The sequence below is a fragment of the Theobroma umbraticum genome, unplaced genomic scaffold (genome assembly GCF_002168275.2).
Source record: "Theobroma umbraticum cultivar Fairchild unplaced genomic scaffold, ASM216827v3 scaffold_30.0, whole genome shotgun sequence".
In the NCBI taxonomy this organism is placed as follows: Eukaryota; Viridiplantae; Streptophyta; class Magnoliopsida; order Malvales; family Malvaceae; genus Theobroma; species Theobroma umbraticum.
Genome location: NW_018397254.1, coordinates 5,121,053 through 5,145,129, shown reverse-complemented (window position 1 = coordinate 5,145,129; position 24,077 = coordinate 5,121,053). Strand labels below are relative to the sequence as shown.

At 35.8% G+C, this 24,077-nt stretch overlaps 5 protein-coding genes across 5 annotated transcripts; 4 read left to right on the top strand and 1 right to left on the bottom strand.

Annotated features, from left to right (window-relative positions):
* Positions 1 to 3,977: 3,977 nt before the first annotated feature.
* LOC110425519 (uncharacterized) lies at positions 3,978 to 5,150 on the top strand. The gene has a single exon (XM_021440443.1). The coding sequence runs from the start codon at positions 4,027 to 4,029 to the stop codon at positions 5,050 to 5,052; it is 1,026 nt and encodes a 341-aa protein (XP_021296118.1). The 5' UTR covers positions 3,978 to 4,026; the 3' UTR covers positions 5,053 to 5,150.
* Positions 5,151 to 8,895: 3,745 nt separating this feature from the next.
* Positions 8,896 to 11,649, top strand: LOC110422345 (WAT1-related protein At3g30340-like). The gene is made up of 6 exons (XM_021436218.1): positions 8,896 to 9,136; positions 9,405 to 9,467; positions 9,561 to 9,677; positions 9,790 to 10,204; positions 10,970 to 11,121; positions 11,217 to 11,649. Exons 1-6 carry the CDS (start codon positions 8,946 to 8,948, stop codon positions 11,392 to 11,394), a joined length of 1,116 nt encoding a protein of 371 aa, XP_021291893.1. The 5' UTR covers positions 8,896 to 8,945; the 3' UTR covers positions 11,395 to 11,649.
* A 702-nt stretch (positions 11,650 to 12,351) lies between these two features.
* On the bottom strand, positions 12,352 to 13,295 carry LOC110421634 (uncharacterized). The gene has a single exon (XM_021435273.2). It carries the CDS (start codon positions 13,184 to 13,186, stop codon positions 12,713 to 12,715), a length of 474 nt encoding a protein of 157 aa, XP_021290948.1. The 5' UTR covers positions 13,187 to 13,295; the 3' UTR covers positions 12,352 to 12,712.
* A 1,723-nt stretch (positions 13,296 to 15,018) lies between these two features.
* Positions 15,019 to 18,082, top strand: LOC110416441 (RING/U-box superfamily protein). The gene is made up of 8 exons (XM_021428442.2): positions 15,019 to 15,142; positions 15,283 to 15,309; positions 15,635 to 16,073; positions 16,624 to 16,758; positions 16,841 to 16,883; positions 17,347 to 17,403; positions 17,504 to 17,618; positions 17,721 to 18,082. The coding sequence occupies exons 3-8, from the start codon at positions 15,751 to 15,753 to the stop codon at positions 17,849 to 17,851; spliced, it is 804 nt and encodes a 267-aa protein (XP_021284117.1). The 5' UTR covers positions 15,019 to 15,142; positions 15,283 to 15,309; positions 15,635 to 15,750; the 3' UTR covers positions 17,852 to 18,082.
* A 1,233-nt stretch (positions 18,083 to 19,315) lies between these two features.
* LOC110423001 (protein NTM1-like 9) lies at positions 19,316 to 23,004 on the top strand. The gene is made up of 6 exons (XM_021437084.2): positions 19,316 to 19,910; positions 20,203 to 20,480; positions 20,665 to 20,943; positions 21,056 to 21,451; positions 21,644 to 22,195; positions 22,360 to 23,004. The coding sequence occupies exons 1-6, from the start codon at positions 19,745 to 19,747 to the stop codon at positions 22,654 to 22,656; spliced, it is 1,968 nt and encodes a 655-aa protein (XP_021292759.1). The 5' UTR covers positions 19,316 to 19,744; the 3' UTR covers positions 22,657 to 23,004.
* Positions 23,005 to 24,077: the final 1,073 nt, after the last annotated feature.

The following is a 24,077-nucleotide window of genomic DNA, read 5'->3' as shown; positions in this document are numbered from 1 at the left end:
ATGATGGATTATAGAAATAAATAACTATAAATAATTAATGTTAATAAAAATGACATCCATCATTTTATACAACGTAACATTGATGTAATATGTTTGACATGACATATTATAATTTTCACTCTTCATGTCAGTATTATGTTAATATTATATAAATATAAAATAATAAATGATATTTTGACTAATGATAATTAATCTAATATCTATTAAGAAAATACTTAAATCAAATTCAATACGACTTTACTTAAAAAATTGTTGAATACTATTATTAGTAGTATTATGTTGTAGTTATCCAAATTCTGAATCATATGAGATAATTTCTTGTATTTTAAACATTTTTTATGATTTATTTATTAAAAAACCTTTTAATGATTACTATTTATTTTTATGAGAATAAACAAAAATATTAAATTAAATAAAATATGATATTGCATAGTAAATTATCAGGTTCAACAACTAACAATTTAACAAATTTTTATTTATTGATCAAAAGCATCTACAAACTACATAAAGTTAAATATAAAAGTCAAATAATTAAAAAATATATCTACAAAATAAATCAAAACAATACTTAAATTTTAAGATATAATTTGACATGCAATACTATTTTTTATTAGTTAAATTTTATTTGGGTCTAAAACTATCAGATTAATTAAAAAATAATTAGACCTGAAGTATTTAAAAACTTAATTTGGACTGAAAATTATTTACAATTAAAACTTAAATGAAAATTTCTTATAATTGAAATTTAAATAAATTGTTTTGAAAGAGTGAAAAATGTAGCCAATGACAAATAGAGAAAACGTTACTGCAGGTCTCAAATGTAGGATTTGAATTTTTTTAATAAAGAGAGTAATTTAGGTTTTTATTTTTTTAATAAAAACATAAATTATAGAATGATTTTTTTATTTTTATGTAATATTTAAATATTAATATATAAATTACTTTTGATAAATTTACTTTAACTTAAATCTTTGACCGCACTACTTACAAAATTGTAAAAAAATTGATAAGTTTGTTAATATATTAACAATATAAAACTCTAAATAAGTAGTATAACAGCTAAATTTTTTTTATAAGTGAGTGGTGTCATATGACACCACTTCCTTTAAGGTAGGTTCGCCTTTTGTTAATTATAAAATTATATTTAATTACAAATAAAAATATTATGACATAGAGTTTTGTTCTTTCATCATAATAATATAGTTTTATTTCATAAAATGCAGTAATGTGGTACGTCAAGATTCTATAGTCCTAATAAATAAAGAGGAGATCACTAGTTGATCAAATCGAATAAATTGATCAAACTAATTGGATTTACTCATTTCAATTTGATTGTTTAGTTTTTTTTTTTTAGATTGGTGAGATTAGTATAATCGAATTGATAATAATATATAATTTTAATTATTGAAATATATTATATATATAATAAATATTGTTATGTTATTTACAATTTTACCATTCTTAATTTTTGCCCCAAACCCCAAATCTTATCTTTATCACCCTCAAACAGACCCTACACCACTGCACAATTTGGTGTCCACCACCGCTAGCGCAAAACCACCATACTAAATATGTACAAATTTTTTAAAGTAAAATACTTTAAAATTTTTAAAAATTATTTTTTATTATAATTGATTAACTCTTGTTAATTAAAACTACACTTATTATTTTTTATATCATATAAAACTAATGTGATATAATTATTGATAACATGACATGTTAATATAACAAAATTACATTATTATATAATAATTTTATTATCAATTATGACAAGTCAATATGTTATGTCAGTATCATATAAATATAAAATAATAAATATTAATATAATTAATACTAATTAGTTAATTAAAGCAAGAAATCACAAATCTATGATTTTTTTTTTTTACATGTGACCAAAGATTTCATTAATTGATTTGGCACATCAAATTTTATTTCATGCACTATCATTAAGGCTTATAATCATGAATTTTTCTTCCCATCATTTTTCCATCATTAACTTTTACGCACACCAATGCATGATGGGTAACTTTCCCCAAGGTGAGTCAATATGAATTCTTTCATCAATACCAAAGGAAAAATAAGAAAACACAACAGCAAATTGGATTTAGTCATAGTTGACAGAATTATTCCATAATTCATTTGACAACAAATTTAAATTACCAATAATTTAATATAACTACTAGGATTACAATTACAATTATTATAATTCTAAGAGCCATATCCCTCTTGAAAACTGATTATGTTTAACTCAATAAATTGTTAATAAGTGAAATTTTGGAACTTTATTCATGGAAATATTATATATATATATGTATATATATGAAATTTTTTTGTCTTTTTAACGGATTAATTAACCAATGGTGATAGATTGATAGATATTAAATTAACAAGTCCAAAGTAAAACCTTGGAACATTTATCAACAACATAGGCTGAAATCAGGAATTATTCTGGGCCAATTGGGCTGAGGCTACTTGTTGCCCAAAATGCTCACAGCAAACCGGCCCAGTAGTTTAAAACAAATTTTCTAAAGTTGCTAGATTATGGGCTTTAACCCATCCATAAAAGTTGCAAGATTGCTAACCACACTTAACAACTCTCAAATGTCATTTTTTTGACATAATGTCCGAAATTTTTTATATAATTTAAGAAAAATTTATTTTCTTATTACATTTAATCAAGTATTTATATTTTTATTTTGAATCAAATAAGTCTTATAATTAATGGTTAATTAATTATCATTAATTAAAATATCACTTGGTATTTTATATTAGATGAATTCCTTTAAAAAAAATTTTTATATTGGATAAAAAATGTTGTATAATAATGTTATTATGTCATGTAATAATCTAATACGACATGTCAGCATGCTACATCAGTATCATGTGATATAAAATAAGAAGTGATATTTAGACTAATAATAGTTAATCAACCATGAGAAATAAGAATTTATTTAAATTAAAATAAAATATAAGGATTTAATTAAATGTAATCAAAAAAATAAAAATTTATTTGAATATTCTTCAATAATTTATGAATTTTTTAAAATATTATATATATTTTGGCATAATATCTAAAAAAGCTATTAAACTATGTAAGAAAATCGAAATAAGCTCTTATACTTTTATTACATTTAATCAAGACCTTCTATTTTTGTTTTAAGTTCAATAAATTTTTATAATTAATGATTGATTTAGGTAAAATGTAATTTATCATTCTATATTATGTGTCATTGACGTGACATGTTAAAATATCATAATTAATGATGACGTAATATGCTAATTTAATATGATAACAAGAATATATGATATTTTTCACCTTTCGCATCAATGGCATGTTATTATGTTAGTGTCATGTAAATATAAAATGATGATATTTTGTCTAACACAATTAATTTAACAATAATAATAAGGGTTTATTTGATTTTTTAAAAATAATTTAAAAGCTTATTTGAACATTGTGACATATTTTTTTCATTTCAAACTTCTTGCAAGAAGAACTTTATATTTTGCGGTGAGAATGGGAAAGGAACAGAGGATGATTGGTATCATCTTCCTTCTTTAAGGAAAATGGTGGTCACTAAGTTACGATGATTCGCAACGAAAGATAGATAGAGAGAATGATGAAAAGTTTTTAATTTAGTAACAATGCTACAAAACAAGGAGAACTTACAACATAGCCATCAAATTAAACAAAGGAATAGAAAAGGTCTCATGATTTTTTTATTTTCCATGTTTCTTAAAAGTCTACACAATGGAGTTATCTGTCTGCTTCTTATTGTTTCAAAATATAATTCATGATAATGTCTAGTTGGTTGCTATTGTAATTTAGTAATTCCGTCGATGTAAACAACTAGGCCTGCAATAGACATCCCAATATTTTTTAAGATTTAAGCAGCAAGGTTTTGCCATTTTCTTTGCTGTCGACTGCTGGTTTACCAAAGATACCGTTTCAATACACACAATTATAAGAAACCTGAACCTCGGCTACTCGAACGTTCGATTAAAGGAAGAAATCAACTGATCAATATGGGGGCTCCAAGTAGTTCTAATGGAGTGCGTGGCAGAAAGAAGTCATCATCCAGAGGACACCATAGATTCGTGGGAGTTAGGCAGAGACCATCAGGGAGATGGGTGGCTGAGATCAAGGACTCCTTGCAGAAGGTCAGGCTTTGGCTTGGAACTTTTGATACTGCCGAGGAGGCTGCTCGAGCCTACGATGATGCTGCTCGGGCCTTGCGTGGGGCTAATGCGCGCACCAACTTCGAGCTACCCCAGTCAGCATCAAGTACGTGCGGCAACCGCGTCTCCTTGGATAACATGGAGCCTTTCTCGTTTGAGGAAGTCTGTGGGTCGGGAAGTGATGCCGATGGGTTTCTTGGAGCACTCAAGGCCAAATTGCTTGATGGCAAAGGGCTCAGAGTCCTATCACCTGCTAGTTGTGCTGGTTTGCAATCTAGCGTTGCTTCCAGCTCTCCTCATAACAACGGTAACGTCAGCAGAGAGTCAGGTGTGACAACAGTTGCACCTCAAGGAATTGGAAACATGAACCCTGTTCAGGGTCCTGTAAATCCCGGTTTTAGCAAGCCCGACCCTGTCGTAAATCTAGATCATGAACATGATGATCAAGTGGCTGCAGGTCATATTGGGGTTCAATGGCATCAACCTGGCCAAAGCCAAACTGCGTCTATTGCAAGCATGATGTGGTCCAATGAACCGTCATACGAAGCGGCATGGGGCGCACAGATGAACCAAGTCCCTCCTAATGGCTTGTTTAATATCACCACTTGCACAACTGCAACATCTACATGGCCACTTTCCGGGACAACTGAATCAACAATGGACTTGTCATATTCGGACCAGTGCCCAATAGAGATGCAAATGAATATGAATGGTAAAACAAACATGCTGAGCATGCCAATTTCTCAAATTGATGGAACGACAGAAGGTGTTTGGCCGTCAGAGCAGCAGTTTGTGCACTCTGACAACAACGGTTGGAGTGGCGCTAATGGCTCTTGGGATCCTTACCTCTATGTTTCCTCTGTGCTTGGTTGATATCAGCCAATCACAGATTCATCATGATTAATGCGATTCTTTCATTTTCTATTTCCATTATTAATTGTACAACAACACCTACTAATCATTCTTTACTTTGTGCCCATTGAATCCTTTAAAGCTGTAATTTGACTATTATTCTCAGGGAGAAAGCACAAAGAATGTACTAGTCATTACATTCAGGATTAAGCGTAACTGCGTAAACTTTTACTTAATCACAGATTTCCGTATTCTATAAAATCCTCTTCATGATTTATCCAATACCGATAAAATCTCTTTCATAGCAGACAAAAGCTTCTTTAACCTTAATATGATAAAATGTATACTTGTGATGTTGTAATCTAAACGAATAATCAAATTATAAGCCAAGGTTTTGCACTTTGTAGCTCTAACGTTTAGTTTACATACAACTAAACGTTGCTATATTAACACTGGAAGAGTAGGATGACTCCATCTTTAGGCTTACATGATTTTACCCATTTGATATTTCGGTAAACTTTATCACAAATATCAACTTGCTTTGATCATCCTAAGTGCATATCTTCAACTAAACCTTAGTTAAATCTGATGAGCTAATACGGCTCTGCTCTGCTGTATGCTGGGATGGAGAAGTGTGTTAAATGGAAATTGATACTACATTAATTCCTAAGATTCCAAGTGGAAAGACAAATATGTCCAAATGCGATGAAGAAGATTCTGATAGGATTGTGGGCTCAGGTTCATGGTACTAAGAAAATTGATAATGACCCCTTTGTATAGTTCGTCCCAACTACTATAATTCTGGGGTGAGACAATACAAGTTTGTCCAAAACCAGAGGCGAAAAGCTGTCTAATAAAACTTGCTCTCAAAATCCATAGAAAATGGTTTTGTTCCTATCTCCATACAAGATGCTATCAATGATTTTTTCTTAGTTCATAGCTTGGCAGTATGCAGTCTCAAAGTGGAAACCAGCGTGTCTTTTGTTATGGATAATTAAAACACAATTTTAATTGGATAGCTGTACGTTTGCAAAAGGAGTCTTACTCGGTGTCTGATGCGAAATGTTGTCCTAATCCGATATGTGGTCGTATTTCTGTCTTTTCTTTGGTGGGAATAGCTAAGTGTGTATGTTTGGAGTGGCTGACTTTAGACTATAAGCTTCTATTGTGGGTCATCATCTGCACACTAGTTACAGCTTACAAGATCTTGGACGGGCAATCCGTAAGATGATAGACAATTGAATTGGATTGCTCGGATGTAGCTTTGAAAACCAAAAGGATCAATATCAGTTAACAGATTCTTTGGTAAATATAGCTGACAGACTGAGTTCCCATTTCCTTCATCTTGTACATCATAGTTGCTTTTGCTGTAACAATTTCCCAATAGCTTAGGAGCAATCCTTACGCTCTTCACTATCTAAGCTTCCTAATTTAATAGGGAATGAATGCCTTAATCAGAGGCATAAACAAGGGGGAAAAGGAAAGGAATTTAAAATGCTTTTGCCAATATTTTAGGAACTAATTAGCCAAAATCGTCCTTCAGATTTCTAAGCTGCATGAGCATGTCTGCGTGAATGAGTGGACCAAGAACTCTTTGCCTATTTCCTACACATCTTAAATGTTATTCCATAGCATAAGAAAGTTAAAGAGATGAGGCGGGACCATTTTAGCTGCCATTGGAAGAAAGGTCGTACGGTGGTTAGTCGTACAAAAGTCTATAACGAATGGTCCTCGTCATTGCAAAGTTGTTTCGTGGCATCTGGAATCAAATCTCAATATCAATGCTTGCATAATTTAAGGCAAGTGGGAGCTGGAGCACGGAGGGAATTTCAGTAGAAAGCTCAAAGATGGCAATATGGTAGTTAAAATCCTAGTTTATGGAATCCCAAGCATCTCCTACATGTTCGTTACCTATGAACCTCCAATCAGCAGAACACAATTTCTAACGTGGGCTCGCGCAGTTTAGCATAGCTGGCAACATGTTATTGTAGATTACATTGGCTACTTTACCTTTCAGTTTTTGATTCGGGGATAACTAAGGCTGCCATGGCATATGAAGAATGCATGCATTTGAAAGCGCAGAATTATTAATACTCAATGCAGTAATGAACACTCCTTTTAGTGCATTTACCGGCTGTCCTTGAATCAAAATGAAGAATAAATGCCAAATATCCGAAGATGGAAAGTAGCTAAGGCTCAATGTGAAGAACATAATAAGATTGGACTATAAGAGCTAGAGATGTTTTGTCGGAAAAATAATGTATTTTATAAGTTTCAAGCATCTCATATTACCAAGGTATATAAAAGTGTAATCGTTTTAAATAATTAAACTCATTATGAGTTCGTTGCATAGAAGAAAAAGGAGTGGGTTCACGTGTACACGAGATCGGGTTAAGCCCTCCCTATGCGTGAGTATACACCTAAGGTAGGCTTAATTTAATTTTTGTACCTTACAGAGTATAATTAGGTTTTTTTTCAACTCCCTTGATTTTGATCCTCTGCTTATAAATATAGTCTTCTTACCTCAACCACAACATACGTTGAGTATAATTAAGTTTTTTCTTAACTTTTTTTATTTTGGTCATCTGTTTATAAATATAGCCTTCTTACCTCAATCACAACATACACTGAGTATAACTAGCCTTTTTCTCAACTCCCTTTATTTTGGTCCTCTACTTATAAATATAGCCTTCTTATTCTTACCTCAATCACAACATATTGAGTATAACTAGGTTTTTTCTCAAATTTTTTTATTTTTTCTTAACATAGAAAATTTATTTTGTTCCTGTTATCTCTTATTAATTTGTGTTTATAAATATAACCTTCTTACCTCAACTACAACGTACAATAAGCAACCACAACACACAACAAGTAAAACTTCTTTGTATACTTTCTTTGTTTTCATTCCTTTCTTACTCGGTTTTATTTTTCAAAAAAATCTTTCTGTTATTCCTGTTATCTCTTATTAGTTTGGCAAATTATAAAGAAGAGTCTATTGAATTTTGAGGATAACCGTTACAATTCTTGTGCATTGAGTCTTGTATTTCGAAGGAACGAAAATTATCTTTAAAGAGAGTAATACCATGCTTTAGGCTTTTTTTTTTAAATTTTCTATGTTTTATTTCATTGTCAACATGTTTAACCTATACCAAGTAAAGAATGTGCAATTTAAGAAGAAGTATATTTCTAAAATTACACCAATGAACTTTAAAAAAAAAAAAATTATACCGATGGCTTGAAATTCAGCACTTGGATTATAGATCTGGAAAGTTCAAAGAGCAAGCAATTAGCTGTTTCTGTTCAATATATAATCATAGGGTGCATCAAGTGAATTTCTCTCACTCTCCCTTCAGGTGCAATGGGGCAAGATTTGACACATTGTTCTTGTTTCCCACCTTGTAGGTGTGAGGATGCTTCCCTTACCTGTTTCAAAGATGTAGTACTAGATGCTATGCGCATCGGAAAGAGATGAGAGTGTCAATTTCTCCTACACCCCTACTCAGAATATGCCTAGATGTAGTAATATTGCTGACCATAAAATCTTGACTAGCATGAGGAACATCATCTAACAGTTGAATAGAGCCTAGAAGAAACCTGGAAATGAAAAGCTCATGGCCATGCATCGATGCTTCAATAATTTGCAAGAGCCTCCAAACTAATCTCCATTTGTTTGAAACTAAGGATCAGTCAAAAGAAAGTGAAAAGATGAGAATAATTATTAAACTATTGCCAAGGGTAGTTGCTTAAAGCATTGATGTGATTTGAAAGAATTTAATCTTGCTTTGTTCCCACTTTTTCCGGGGTCCATCTATTTAGAGCTATAGATGTCTGCCTCACTAGTCTATTAAGAAAATTGTTCACAAACAGAGAAAGGTAGCTCCAACCTTGCCTTGGCTCTTTGACTGCTGGATCTAATGGCAGAGTTCAATAGCTGTGGCGAATGGAAACATTTTATTGTAATGATAGCAATTGATTTTTCTTTTGCTGTGGTGAATATTCTTCTTAAGAAAGTCCTTGATGAAGGGATGAACCACTTCGTCCTCATAACATTCCGGCTGTCATTTGCTACAATCTTCTTGGCCCCTATTGGCTACTTTTGGGAAAGGTAGGAGCTCCCCAGTCTCCATTCCTGTTACTTTTTCTTTTAAATTTTTGACAAAATTCTCGACCTTTGGAGTTTGGCGGTGAGCTAAATTCTGATTTCTTGAGTGTGTTGAGCTCTAGCCTTCCCCTGTCAGGTGTTTCTGTAGCTGCTTAGGACTAAAATGCTCATTGATTTGCGAGCAACTTAGATGGCTCTACATGGTCAAGTAGTCGCTCTCCAAAGTGTATCTTCGTAATTTAAACACAACCTGACCCAGGATTGCTTGCAGGAACAGCAGACCAAAGCTCACACCACGCATTTTATGTTACCTCTTTTGCAGCGCAATCGTGGGGTTAGTTTATATTGAACTAGATTCATGAATTCCTTCTAGCTAGCCGTATTGTTAATAATATGACAGGCACACCTAAATTGTAATTCCTTGTAGGACCTCGCTAACGCAGCACTTCTTTCTCCTTGGAATGCAATACACATCTGCTACATTTGCATGCGCCTTTGTCAACATGGTGCCGGTGCTCACATTTGTAATGGCACTACCATTCAGGTATGGATGCAAATTAGCTCATATATTATAATACTAAGTTCTTCTGCAAAACTAGCAATCAATCCTTGCATGGTTATTTCACGCTCCCTGGTGTCGCTTATTTATACTGCAGGATAGAAACTGTGAACCTCAAAAGCAACAGTGGGAGAGCCAAAATACTCGGTTCAGTGATTTGTGTTGGAGGTGCCCTGCTATTAACCCGTTATAAAGGGATGCCGTTATTCAAACACCCACACTTACAGGCCCTGGCTCCAACCATGGCAAATGCAATCAAGCTGAGATCTTCTAGAAGGGCAGAGAGGTGGACCATTGGTTGCCTAGCTTTGATAGTAGGAACCCTGTTGTGGTCTTCATGGTTTATCATTCAATCACATGTAGGCAAAAGATACCCCTGCCAATACTCCAGCACTGCAATCATGTCCTTCTTTGGTGCAATTCAGTCAGCTCTCTTAAGCTTGTCTACAACCCGGGACCTTTCCATGTGGGTTCTGAAGGGAAAAGTGGAAATCATAACTGTCCTCTATGCTGTAAGTGCGCTCTTCTTACAAGCAGAAGAAAATTTTATCTAGGTTGTGATATTGTCACAAATTGCCTTTTTCGTCTAAATGTCAAAGTAGCAATATCAATCCTACTAAAAAAGATAAAATCTAGGTTGACTGATCCACAGGTTCTGGGTTGAGGAGTAGGGAAGGCTGGACTAGGTTTATGCCGCCTAGTAGGCTAGGCTCGCATTAGAAATTTCTTTTCCTTGTACCTTAGAAGAAAGAAACATCCTTTTCCATGTTGCTAGCCAATTAAAAAGGAAGGGAGGCGCATAGATTCAAACTTCAATTCTACGCATCTTTTGGTAATAGGTATTGTATTTCCTTGTTTCAAAAATAAGTAATCATGCGGACTCTGTCCACATAAATCATCAAAGTAGATTCCATAAACCAAAATGGGAAACACTGCAGACAGCACCAGTGCTTTCCATTCCCTGAATTAACAATCCAAGTAGATTCCATAAGCCAAAATGGAGAACACTGCAGACAGCATTAATATTTTCCATTCCCTCAATTAGTAATTCAGCAAATGACAGATAAAAGATGTCTTTGGTTCTTGGAGTGCCACTCCCGAGCCCAGACTTCTATGGCTTTAAATAGCTTATTGGAAACTTTTGCATAAGGTCATGATATTGGCTGCTAAACAACTCAGTACCAAGTATGCTCAAGTCAGTCTATTGCTATACAATACTCGATCCCTTACTCCTGAGCTTCTTCCTTGATTAACATGCCATTGTTTTGTAAATGCAGGGAATGATAGGATCAGGCTTGTGCTATGTCGGCATGGTGTGGTGTGTCAAGAAGAGGGGTCCTGTCTTCACAGCAGCATTTAGTCCTCTTGTTCAGATAATGGCAGCCATGTTTGATATCCCCATTCTTCATGAACAACTCAATCTTGGAAGGTTAATTATTCTAACTAATTAATATTTCTGCTTAATTATATCCAAGGCTGATAAATACTCATTGCTAATTTCTTCCCTGGCACTCTAACGAACAGTTTGTTGGGTTCGATAGTTGTCATTACTGGGCTGTACATCCTTCTTTGGGGCAAGAACAAAGAAATGCAGAATTATGCATCAAAAATTGCTCAAGAAGCCAAAGAGATCAGGGAGCAAGAGGCTCAGTTACAAGTAATCACAGTTTCTTGTGATTTAAGTTGTCCTGAGGCCAAGTAGCATTTTGCTGCCCACTCTCCACTCCATTCATGAAATATTCAATAACCTACTAATAAATACCACCGAATATGTTTCAACTTCTCTTCAATTGCAGCACAAGTCTGCTTTACCATTTTAGTGATGGATGCATCATTGGTACCAGGATTGAGAGTTTTGATATGCAACAAAGTTGATCAATTAAAATTGAGGAAGAAAATTCAACATTGTAAGTGGAAATTAAACCTGTTACTGTCACCCATATTTCTACTTGCATATATGGAGGGAATAAGGAGAATATATTTTTTTTAAAAAAGAGAATTCCTTTCCTAAAAATTAGCTTCTTTGAAAAATCATTCGACTCCATCTTAAAACTTAGCTCCTTAGGACAATCACTTTACTCAATCCATCTCTTTCAAATTCAATGTGGCAGCATAGACTAACCTATACCATCTGTAGAATGAGGTTTATGATACAACAATTTCATAACGCAGCATAAAAGTGTGATCTCATTAATATTGCTGTTTCACATGGCAAGTCCATGCTTTTGTACTCTACAGCAATCTTGCTCCTGTATACTTCAGAAGTACCTTTTCATCAAATTCAATCTTCAAAACTAGAGCAATGCCTTATTAATCAGTTTAAGACTGATACATGTTGAATTAAGGTATCTATGATGGTAACTTTTCCTTCAAGGCCTACACATGATTGCAAAATGCAGCAATATTTCCCCCTGAACAAAATTCATTAACTTAACTTTGAAATGCGCTCTATACTCAGTCCAAAACATAGTTCTTCCATCTCAACTGAATCCAGATTGCACAGTAGGATTTCACAGACCTTGGGAAGCCATGTTATGACTTAGAATAGGGTAAATATGAAGCAATATCCGATATTGAGCCACAATGTCCACAATGTCAGTTTGAAGGGCTTATAAAAAACAAGTGATAGACCAATAAAATTACAAGAGGCATCCAGATAAAGAGAATTCAGAATAGGTAAGCTTCTTGCAATTCAAGACTCAAGAGGATGATAGCAAACTTTAAGGTTAAACACTTAATTATTATTTGTATAGTTGACACACTAGACTATGGCAAACAATCATGCAGAAACAACCAACAGTATATGTCTATATCGAAGACATAAACAGGGAAAAAACATAGTTCTGCTACGGGAATACTCGGATTCCCTTAGTTTTTACCTTTTACATGCTGCCAAGCAAACATAATCTTGGATAGTAAAGCAATACAAAGATTTATTTTATGCAAGTTTATTGAATTAGACAAGACTTCTGTTCAGCACTTCTGCACCGTGTTATAGCTGCAATTTCTTGTTCATCGACTTAATCGGAATTTTCACTTTTTAAGGAACCCTTTTCTTTTTTCTTTCCCCTGATCCTTCTGGCAATATCTGCTGGCTTGTGGCCCTCACGTTCAATAACATCAGAGACGTCCAAATGGACGCCTGGATCGTTGGTGTTGTAGCTGCTGCCCAGCATGATTGAGTTGTTCACAGCTTGGAAATTGCTGTTCACGTAGGTACTCAATGCATCAGGCTCGCCAAGTGAAATTCCTTGGGGACTGGATTTGTCATCCAACTCACTTCGCATTGTGGCACCAGAGTTGTTTCCTGCAAGTGTGATAATACTCGCGGGATGTTCCTGATCATCTTCATGCTGGCTTGATCCGGGTTTATGAATACCAGATATGCGGTGAGTTATGGCAGAGACCATGTCTTTGAGTTCTTTGTCAAGATATCTACTTTTGTCACCTTCACCAGTGGACTGGCGATCAGGCTTGCTTGTTTCAAGAGGCATTTTTTGTTTTAAAAGAACAAGGTTGGGCTAGGAAGGAAGAAGTTGGCTGTGATGGGCAAATATGATATTGGGTTGGCGCTCAAACCGAAAACATTTAGATATAAGAGTAGCTGCAGGGCGAAAACTGTCTGATGGAATAAAGAAGTGCCTTACATGGCAATTCAAGGATTTTAATTTATTCCCCTCTTAAAAGGAGGGGGATTACTTGACAATTGGTTAACCTCCTATAGATTATACTTTTGTCACACATACGCTCTTTGATTTTTCATTCAAGAGATTGCAGGGAAAGAATTATTCTGGTATACAGGTTGTCTAAGCTGTCATTCCAGCCTTTTGACTTTAGCCGTAGTAACGCTTACACCAGGAGACTTGAGGTTTGGATTCAGGTTATATTAATAACTCTAAAGCCACGATGACAGAATTTTTATGTATGGAAGTGGAATCTTTTGAACTTTGATAGATGATAAATGTTTATTAATCCTGACCATCAATTAAATTTTCAGGTCAAACCTGAATAGCCCCATTGCCCTGTAGAAAAGAACCTCAGCAAACACTCGAACCAATGATTGACAATAAAAAATAGGCTACGTCGACTGTTAACATAGGATAGATACAATAAAATAAGCATCTTTCTCTATTTTTTTTGCAGATCCCAACCAGAGAATGAAATGTTAAATTATTGCAAAATTTTTTGTTGAAATTTATTATTTGTGTTTAGCAAATTAGCAGTTTCCGTTAGGGTCATGGCACCATTGACCAGAAGAACAAGGCCTAGAGTTTGCTCCTTGGGTGGGCTTTTAATTAATCCATGAACATGTCGTGGCACCAGCTATTGCTCTCCTCTTAACACTTCAGAGAAAATATTGAAAAGATGCCATCCTTGTGGTTCCCGTCATTGAACAAGTGTCAGTCTGCTGCATCGAAACCCTAAATTGATTCCATGTCTCGCATGACACGAGTAATGCCTGGACCAGGCCTCACCGTCTTGTGGCCCTTCTGAATTTAGATATAGTCAGTTCTAAAAGCCTGAAATAATTCCAAAGTGGGCTGCTGCACTCTTAAGATCTGTAATCATTCGAAAACCAGAAGCAAGCCCAACTCCTGAATTATTAAACAGCCAACAGTAACCGGAATGTCAACTTAGAATCCTGAGAATCCTCGAGCATGACCCTAAACCTGCTGCTTATTGTTAGGCGGTTCTTTTTCGTCATTTGCTCACTATTTCAACAACTATTTCTTTAATAGGGTGAGCAGTCTTCAATTATTCACAGTTGATATCCAATTTACGGGTCAACCAATGTTGTTCCACCTTAGTCAGATCTTATTGGCTGTCCCGATGATGAATGATTAAAAGAGGGAAATAAAACGAATCCCTGCCGCAGTACCTCAACATACCAATCACCAAACATATAGGCTAACGTTTATACCATACCCATTTTATAGCCAGATGTGATGGGATGATAATTACCCTCAATTCCCTTGTGAACCAAACTTCATTGCCCTTACTTATAGGTTAGAATACTAGCGTTTTCGCTGTCATTTTCTGATTTCCTGCGAAAAAAGCCACGCTTTGTTTCAACCCTCAAACCTTTTCGGAATTTTTTAGCCACCAATAATATCCAGCAAATAAGCGTTGAAAGGTGAGTGAGCGACCCAAAATTGCCAAAAGGGCAAAAGCCTTCACCTTCTATAACTATAGAGATATCAGAAACTAAAAATATTCGCTCAGTACATTAGGACAAGGTTGAATGGAATTTTTATTAACAGCAAAAAACCCAGATAGGAAATTGCATATTTAATTGACAAAAAGAAAAAAAAAGGAGGACAATGCATGTTTAAGAGTGAGACGGAAGGGCGCGGGCCTACATTTCTGCGTGGCGTTGCGTTATTAAACAAAAGATCCTTCTTCGGTTGGTTAGCCAAAGTCGTAATTAATTACACATCAAATTCTGAAAGGTAACTGTCAAATTCTATTCTATTCTATTGTATTTTATTTTTCTCTCTCTCCCCCCACTTTCTTTTATTGTTTCTCGTCCCACTTCCTTCTTATTGGTGCTGTTGCTTCTTCAACTTTCAACCGTCAACAAACTCCATAGTGATTTTAAGGAACAAACATTCTTCAGGTACACGTTCCTCACTTTTTTTTTTGTTTTACAGAAATTTCAACGCCTATCGTTTGTGTTCTTTTTAATGTCACTGCACACAAAAATTTCAGTTGGTCCGAGCTAATTTCAAGGCTGAAATTAAGTTCTCCATCTTGTTAGTGGGTTATCTGTGATGGGTTGTTTTTGGTTTTATAGTATTTTATTTTATTGTTCCTTTAGAATCAAAGAAATGAAAGTGTCTGTTGCATTCTGTTTCGAGAACAATTTGAGGGGTTTAAGTTTGGCGTTTTACGATTTTACTTGTTATAATTAAGTAATCTCTAGGGTTTTGATTGACTGGCAGTCTTGAAGAGTGCATTTTTTTTGGGGAATCGACAGTGAGAGTGCTGGGGAATTTCACGAGAATTAAATATTTTAGAACCAAAAGGGATTGTGGTAAACGCTGTAAATAACAATCAGATGCAGAATGAAGGTTCAAATGGGACTAGCACCACAGCTGGTGACCACTCTGGTAATTTACTAGAACCTGACCTCGAGAAGCAGGAAAACATCCCAGTGTTGCCTCAGGAAGATAGACATCCAGGCTCAGTTGGGGATTCAGCCTGTAAGGCCAATCCTACATTGTTAACCATTGTGGTATCAAATGGCGAGTCTCATGTGACTCAGCAGCCGATAGCTAAATTATCAAAAGATGTGGACTCCATTAAGGAGGAATTGCCTTGTGTGGCTTCTCCGAAAAAGGGTTATTTTTCGAGGACCACTAGTTGTCATGAGCAGTGCAGGTACATTATACTTCTCCTGCCTCTAATCCTCCTATGTGTGCCTTTTGTATTTTATGTTTTCAATATTTGATTGTTTTAGGATAGCTTGATTTCTCATAAGAATGAGGATCATCACATAGTTTGGAGTATTTGTTAGCTATGTGCAGCGGGGTTCCATAGATGAATGTTTTATCTTATAATGTTAATTGTCCTATGCATTTTCATTTGCATATCGTTTAGTCTCGAGAGTACAGCCCTGTTCCCCTGTTTATATTTTCTATAGATATTATATATTAATGGAGTGTGTGTGTACATGTTAACTCCTAGTTTCTGTTTCACTTTAAAGTGTCAAAATCGTGTAGTGCATAAAGTTTTTGGTGACATTAGATTCTAGGATTAGGCTTGGGAAATTGCTTCATTCAGATCATCTTATATATTGTGGCAAGTCAACCATATTAACCATCCATTAGCATGCTGACCTTTTCTGGCCTTCAATTTGTTTTTCAGAGATCAATCTTGATTTGTAGTATCTCATATGCTATGACTCATTGCTATCTTTATTATTCTTCAGAGTTTGTCAACAAGAGAAGGAAGAAGTTCTTATAGATTTGGGGTGCCAATGTAAAGGTGGTCTTGCAAAAGCCCATCGGTCTTGCATTGACACTTGGTTTCATACAAAAGGATCCAACAAATGCGAGATATGCCAGTTAGTTATTCAAAATTTGATTTCCTACATTAAATGGTTTATTCTTCAAGATATCATGATTCAATTTACTGTTGTCATGCAGAGCAGTCGCTGTGAACGTTTCCGCTCCAGAGTCCCAGCCCAGTGTAGGTATTCTGTGCTTAAGAGAAAGGGCTAGCAACAAAAACCCATGGATAGGTTTTCTGTTTCATTTAGTCATAGCCTACTAGATGCAAGAAGTTTAATGTCACCTTTGTGGGGTTTTGTTTGCTGACTAGAGTGTTTCATTGCCCAAAACCAAACTTAAAGCTGGACGATAAAACAAAGTTGAAGATTGAATTTGGCAGTGTTTGAGAGTTATTTTGTTTTTTTGGCTACTATTACGTATGGTATATTGTATAGACAAGTTGTAGAGAGATGAAAGACCCATTATAGGCCCCTCTGATTTTATGTTAGCACTTTAAAAGGTAATTAATTATATTCAGCTTTGGTCCAAAGCTAATGTAGAAAACTGGTGCAGAAGCTTTCCAGTTTTGAATTTTTGTGGTTCATTTGTAGCATCGCATAGTCATGTCTATATTTGGTTGTCAAATGTTTTGCATGGTGCAGGCAAATTCCTGGCTTTGGAGGGTTGATCCAAGCTTTGCACCACAAGAACGTGAAAGGGTAAGTGAATAACTGCAGTTTGTCTACTGGGATCTTACTCATTCTTGAGAAAATTCGTTCCATTTGTGTTAATTCTGCATCAAATTACTCTTTATAACAGGGTTGTTTTAGTCCGCTATGGGTGGCATTCTCAATCCTTATTGGTGGTCTATTGTTGGATGTGTTAATATCCGTTACTCTTGGTGTCTCAGCACTGCCTGTTAACATCATAATTGGTATGTACACCTCACTCTGCCCATACCTGTTTATAGGAAATCCCATTCTTAGCAAGTGCTTTGAGTCTTTGATATGTTGTAACTTGATGAGACATTGTGCAGGTGTTATTGTTGTCCTAGGACTTGGAACTGCCCTTCGACTTGCTTTGGAATTCTGCCATGAGTGGAGTATTAGGAGAGCTGTGCAAAGGGTAGAAACAAATGCAACTCTTGGGTACCATCCTGCTTTGTAGGTAAATCTGTACATAGTAACTTTGAGCCTACAGGCCAATTATTGAGTTCTTTTGTTTTGTATATAATGTTAAGCTTACTATTTATTCTGAGAGGGAACCATTGTTGTTTACTGCTTATATTATGCACCATGATACAGTTTGACATTCTCTGTGAACGGTTTTGAGAATTTATACAGTCAAATTGGATGTGGAACATTTGGTTTGAAATGTATCTTATTGTATCATGAGTAATTTTATTTCTGGTATTGCATAATTTTTATATTAGTTGTCCTCAAAACAAAGTGATATACTATCCCTGACTCCTACATTGGATCTTTTGTGACTTGTACTCTAATGGGAAGGGGAACCAGTCCACAGAAAATGTCAATTCCATTTCCATTGCTTTTGATGAAGTTGCATTCCTTTGACTTGAATGGAGCCTGATAATATTAAACAAGCAGCATACTGCTATGAATTGCCAATTGGCTGGAGTTGCCAGAGTAATGTTTAGATTCTCTTCTTTATTTGAAAAAAAAAAAAAGTTTCCTGATTAGAGTAGTATTATGTTGTGATTTTGGTAGAAGACACGATGAACGATTTAGGCATAGTTGCAGGCATTAAAGACAGGACTCACTTACTTTCTACGGTATGGAGACATGTGCGTGTGCGAATAAAGCTTGTGGCTTTGGAGGCCGGCCAAATTTTTTTTTGACCATCGAAGTTTGCAATCTTTTTCGACCATATTGTTTCAACGGTTTGATTTTGATCTCTCTTGACAGCCTAACAGTTGCAGACCTTTTCCTAAAAATGGCCTGAAAGATTAATTATCGGATGGTTTAGACTATAGATAGATACTCTTTACTTATTGACTCTCCATTATCGGCCGGGGACAGGGCGATGAAAACCCCGGTAAACACCTGCGCAATGATTACCTCTTGGCTCCCTTCAGGTGTGTCATCTCCTGAAACCAATTAATTGAAAACATTAGTGAAAAATGGGCTTTAAGAACAGAAAACTCATGATTTGTGGTACTTGAGAATTTGATTCAATATTAAATGGAGTCCCTTCCCAAAGAAACTCATGATTTGTGACATTACGGAGCAAAATACTTGATACCGAAGCACGTGAATGAATCAAGCAAAAGCTTTAGTGGCAAAACTACAAAAAATCATGCGCAGAGCCGGACGCACGAGGAAAGTTAATTTTAGTGTTTAATCAAAACAACAGAAAGCGGCGAAAAGCAAAAAGCGTAGCACTACTGAGATTACTTTTTCCACAGCCATTGCAGTAAGAAGGAATGGCTTGCGGGATAAGGCAGAGCACAGTGCTCCACACGTATGCCCGCACAACCTCAAAATGAAAAAAGCATCCAGGGGGGCATTTCAGTCATTATGCTATCTGGTGCTCCATTTTACGCGGTGTACGAAAAAAGCGCAGCCCAATAAGCTCGAACTCGCTGTCCACACTGGGTATTATACGCTGCGGGGATCTCTTCGTCTTCCCCTGCATTCTCTTAAATGATTAGTCAATCGTACGAATGGAAGAGCGACAGCCAAGCGCATGCAAGGAAAAAGATCACGTGAGAGACACATGGTGTCTTTGACTCTATTGGGGGCCTTGTGGCTTAACCCCAGCGAGGAAAGCGACCAACGGAGCAGGCAAGAAAACCGAAAGAGATACCCCAGTCTAATCCGCGCAACAACAAATTTAGCTGAGCAAGAAATCTAGGAGGAGAGAGAGAGAGAGAAGAAGAAGAACGAAAAAGGAAAAAACAGTCTTGGTTAAGTTATCGAAAGAAGAAGACAATCTTACTTACAGTTTGACGTTGTTTTTCTTTTTACTTTATTTTTTCCCTGAAAACTAAAAAAGGAGTAGTGGTTGTAGAAATTGACTTAGGGTTTAGCAAAGGGAAAGATGGCAGTTTTAACGATGGAAGCCTTACCTTTAGGATTTAGATTCAGGCCGACGGACGAAGAGCTCATCAATCACTACCTTAGATCGAAGGTCAACGGTCGTCATTCCGAGGTCGAGGTCATTCCTGAAATTGATGTCTGCAAATGGGAGCCCTGGGATTTGCCTGGTATTTTTCTCTTGTTCTTTATTTTCTCTAAAGGAAAGAAATTATTGGGTGAAGAATTGTTCTGAATCTTTGATACCTTAGCGTTAGCCAGAGCGTCAGCTTAAATTCCTTTATTCCCCGATAAATGAAATATTATAGTTCATAAATTTGATTCCCGCTTTTCTACAACTGGCAATTTCCCGTAAACCTACTTATATTCCTTTTTGAAATTCCTCTCACTATTATTTTTTATATTCCGAAATTAGTGAAATCTTTTTATTTTTATACTTGGTGATGGTTGAGTTAAATTCAGGACTGTCGGTGATAAAATCGGACGATCCGGAGTGGTTCTTCTTCTGCCCGCGTGATAGGAAGTACCCCAACGGCCACCGTTCCAATAGAGCAACGGATAAAGGGTACTGGAAAGCCACGGGTAAGGATCGAACCATCAAGTCTAAAAAGTCATTCATCGGCATGAAGAAGACCTTGGTTTTTTACAAGGGCCGTGCTCCCAAGGGCCAGCGTACCAACTGGATCATGCACGAATACCGCGCCACTGCCAAGGACCTGGATGGCACCGGCCCTGGCCAGGTTTTCTTTCAACTCTAATTGTTCTCAGTTTAAGTTACTGCAAATAAATACGATCACTGACTTACACTTTTGGTTTGTTTTGTTTTCTTCTTTTTAGTATTGTGGTTAGTTTGAAAAGCAAAGAAGAAAAATTTAGAAGAAAAACGGGAATGATTATGTAACTTGGACCTTTCTCTGGATGCAGGGTGCTTTTGTTCTATGTCGATTGTTTCATAAACTAGAAGAGAAGAATGATATTGTGAAGTACGAGGAAGTAGAACAAACTGGATATTCTCCTACCATGACAAAATCTTCTCCTGATGACACGTCATCAGATCTTCTCCAAGATACTGTGTCATCTGATACACAAGCTCAAAAGCCCGACAATGTAATGCAAAATGGTCAAGTAACTGGTGACAGCAGCTGCAATAGTCATATGACTTCTGATGCAGAAGATCATGCAACAGAAGAAACTGCAGTAGAGGTGAGAAGTGGACAATTTATCTATATTTTTGCGTTGTTACATTCTTTGTCATTTTATCTTGAACTATATCAAGATTGTTGATAAGAGACTGATGTCTTGCTTTTTGTTACAGGAATATCCGCTCCTGGGAGGCAATTCAAATTTGTATGAGCCCAATTTTGGTGAAATTGACCACAAAGTCTTCTCACCAATGAACTCGCATTTTTTTGAAGATCTGCCAGTCTGCATGGATTCTCCTTATGCAAGTGATTTTGGCCATGATCAAAATGGGTTTTATTTCCAGGATGGGACTGGTGAACAAGATGTATCTTTCTCTATGTTGGATGAGGTCTTGAATAACCACGATGGCTCCTGTGCAGCGTCAAACAGTCAGAAGAACTTGGTTGCTGGAACTGAGATGCCCTTGTCTGGTAATGGATTCATCTCAAAGACAATACCACCAGAAGCCTCATATATCAGAGAAAATGGCACATATAGTGAGACTGACACTGAAATGGCACAACTACAGGTAAAGGAATAACTTGCTACTAGCTATCATGTTCCTATATAGGTGAAAATTAGCCATTTTCTCTATAACTTTCTGGAGCTTTACTTTAGGTTTCAGCCATATTTTTTGTATTTGATTTTGCTTTTAAGGCAATTTGATTTAGCGTGCAGTTCAGCTCTAACTTATGTTTGATACTTTCAACTTCTTTACCAGTATGAATCAGAGGTTGGAGCTGCAAGGTGGTTTGGTGGGCATGTTGATAACAAGTATTCAGTGCAAATGCAAACTTCCTTTGATAGTGGCCATACTCAGAGAGCACTTTATGATCAAGCGTTTAGAATTGGAAATAATGATAGTCTTGGGAATTGTTCTGTTGGCCAAGCTACTTCATATACTGATTCTGCAATGGGTAGTATTAATAATTTGCAACAATTAACCAGTCTGAAAAATCATATGAATAATGGTGGTAATCTTGGTGGTGGAACTGGCATGAACACTAGAACCTTTGAGCCTCCGCAGCAACCAAATTCAGACAACTTTGCAACTCTCGGAACTGGTACTGGAATCAAGATTAGAACCCGTGCACCTCAGCAAAGAGCAAATTCAGACAACTTTGTAAATCAGGGCACTGCTCCAAGAAGAATACGCTTGCAAATGAAACTTTCTAATGGGCCAATGAAAGTTTCTGCCGGCTGTGTTGATGATGGCAAAATGAGAAGTACAGGCCTTGGTGAAGAAGAAGAAGTTCAATCTGCTCTAACTGAGGTAGGGTAACCAGGAAAAGCTAATTTCAAGCGATGTTGATATTTTGAAGTGTATTATCCCACCTTCACCTTTTGTCAGGATTTTGTTAAGGTCAAGTATAATATTTGTTAAATAATTAGTACATTTCCCAAACTGACCATTATGTTTCAATGTTTTGAATGCAGATCACAGAAGCAGAAGCTACTGGACAGACTCCTAGCTCTGATGAGTCAGAGAAAGAGAGCCAGTTACTCAAGTTTGATGGCAGCGGGAACATTGCTGAAGAATCTTGTACAAAACTGAGGCAGAGGGTGAAGCAAGATGGTGAGCCTCGTAGTAGCCAAATTGGCCCATCAGTTCATTCCAAGGCAGCTCCTGCGCATCATCGCTTCAGTTCCCTATCAATTCTTGTGTTCACTGTTTTCTTTATTACAATCTTGTTGGCTCTGTTCATGGGAATATGGAGATGCCTTAGATTTTGAATTCCGGATGTTGTTGAAATAGGCTGTAGTAGGTAGTCCGTTTGCCTCCCATTGTATCTTTCTAGGCAATATGATCAGATTCTGTAAATTGTGTCCCATGTGTATTGTTGTGGAGGTAGGGGAGTACGGTGTAAAAATAACTGATACGATGGCCTTCTTTTTTGTTAACAGTTGGCTTAGGGAGTTATCTTCATATGTAGTAGGGAAGGGAGTGTTTTTTGTTATGTATCTTTACCTTCCCCTATCAAAATCTTGTGTAGCCTAGTGGTACAGCAGATCCACTGGGAATATTTAGTTGAAATCCGGATTAGCTCTATGATTGATTAATGTAGCTTTTAATTTCAATTCTTTGTACCTCTTTTTTTTTCCTTTTATAGACAGTCGTATTAAGGTCGAATAATGGAGTTCTTGTTTTAGACGGGGATTTGCGATGACCATCCAGATTTCCATGTCAAACTTCGGCGCTTCTATGCGCTCCATGTTGACCCATATATAGACTCTGTGGCCCCGTTGGATGAGTGTCATCTATATCACCGAAATGGCGGGCTACCTTTACCCTAAGAAAACCCCCTTTTTTTACCGTATTATTAGGTTCCAAATATTCTTTCCCTTTGTTAAAATATTGTTTCTTGATTTAAAAATAAAAAATAGAAGAAGAAGAAGAAGAAGAAGAAGAAGAAATTTAAACTTTCCTTGGACTCGTTATGAGCAAATAGGAGTATGGAGACGTTAGGTAATGTTTTGGTACAGGCTGATTACTTACAAAATTTATGGGTACATTATGCGTTTTACTGTTATGCAGACATTTTTTATACATGAAAAATATTACTAGTTTTTTTTCCTCCAATCAAGGGAGAGAGAAGAGAAAAGAAAAAAATAATTTATACGCTAAAATGTAGAAATTTTAATTCTATTTATGTTTGATGCATACAAATCTTAATTAAAGTTGACTTAATATTTCTCTCTCAAAAAAAGTTGACTTAATATTAATAACTGATTAAAGTTAAACATAGTTTAGCTAATTTCAATGTGGTGAGAACTACAATAACACCAATTCAATATTTAGAACACATGGACCTAATTCATTCGCTGCTGCAAAACCGAAAAAAGGAGCAGATCACAACAAAATAAAAACCTGTGTAAAATTGGGGGTTACATATATGAGAATGATGACATATTATTCTGGGATCATTCTCTAATTTTCTCATAATAATGCTCGTTTCCTTTTTTTTTTTGGTTTGTTTGTTTACTTAGATGCCAAGAATTGTCGATGTAAGCTAGCCACTTTCTTAACAAACTCCAGAAATTGTGTAGAATCGTCTCTATATACTCTCATTAAGTTTTAAAGATTCATACATAAATATTATCATGGTAAGATGATATAATCTTAATTAAATTTAACTATCACAATTGTGAAGATG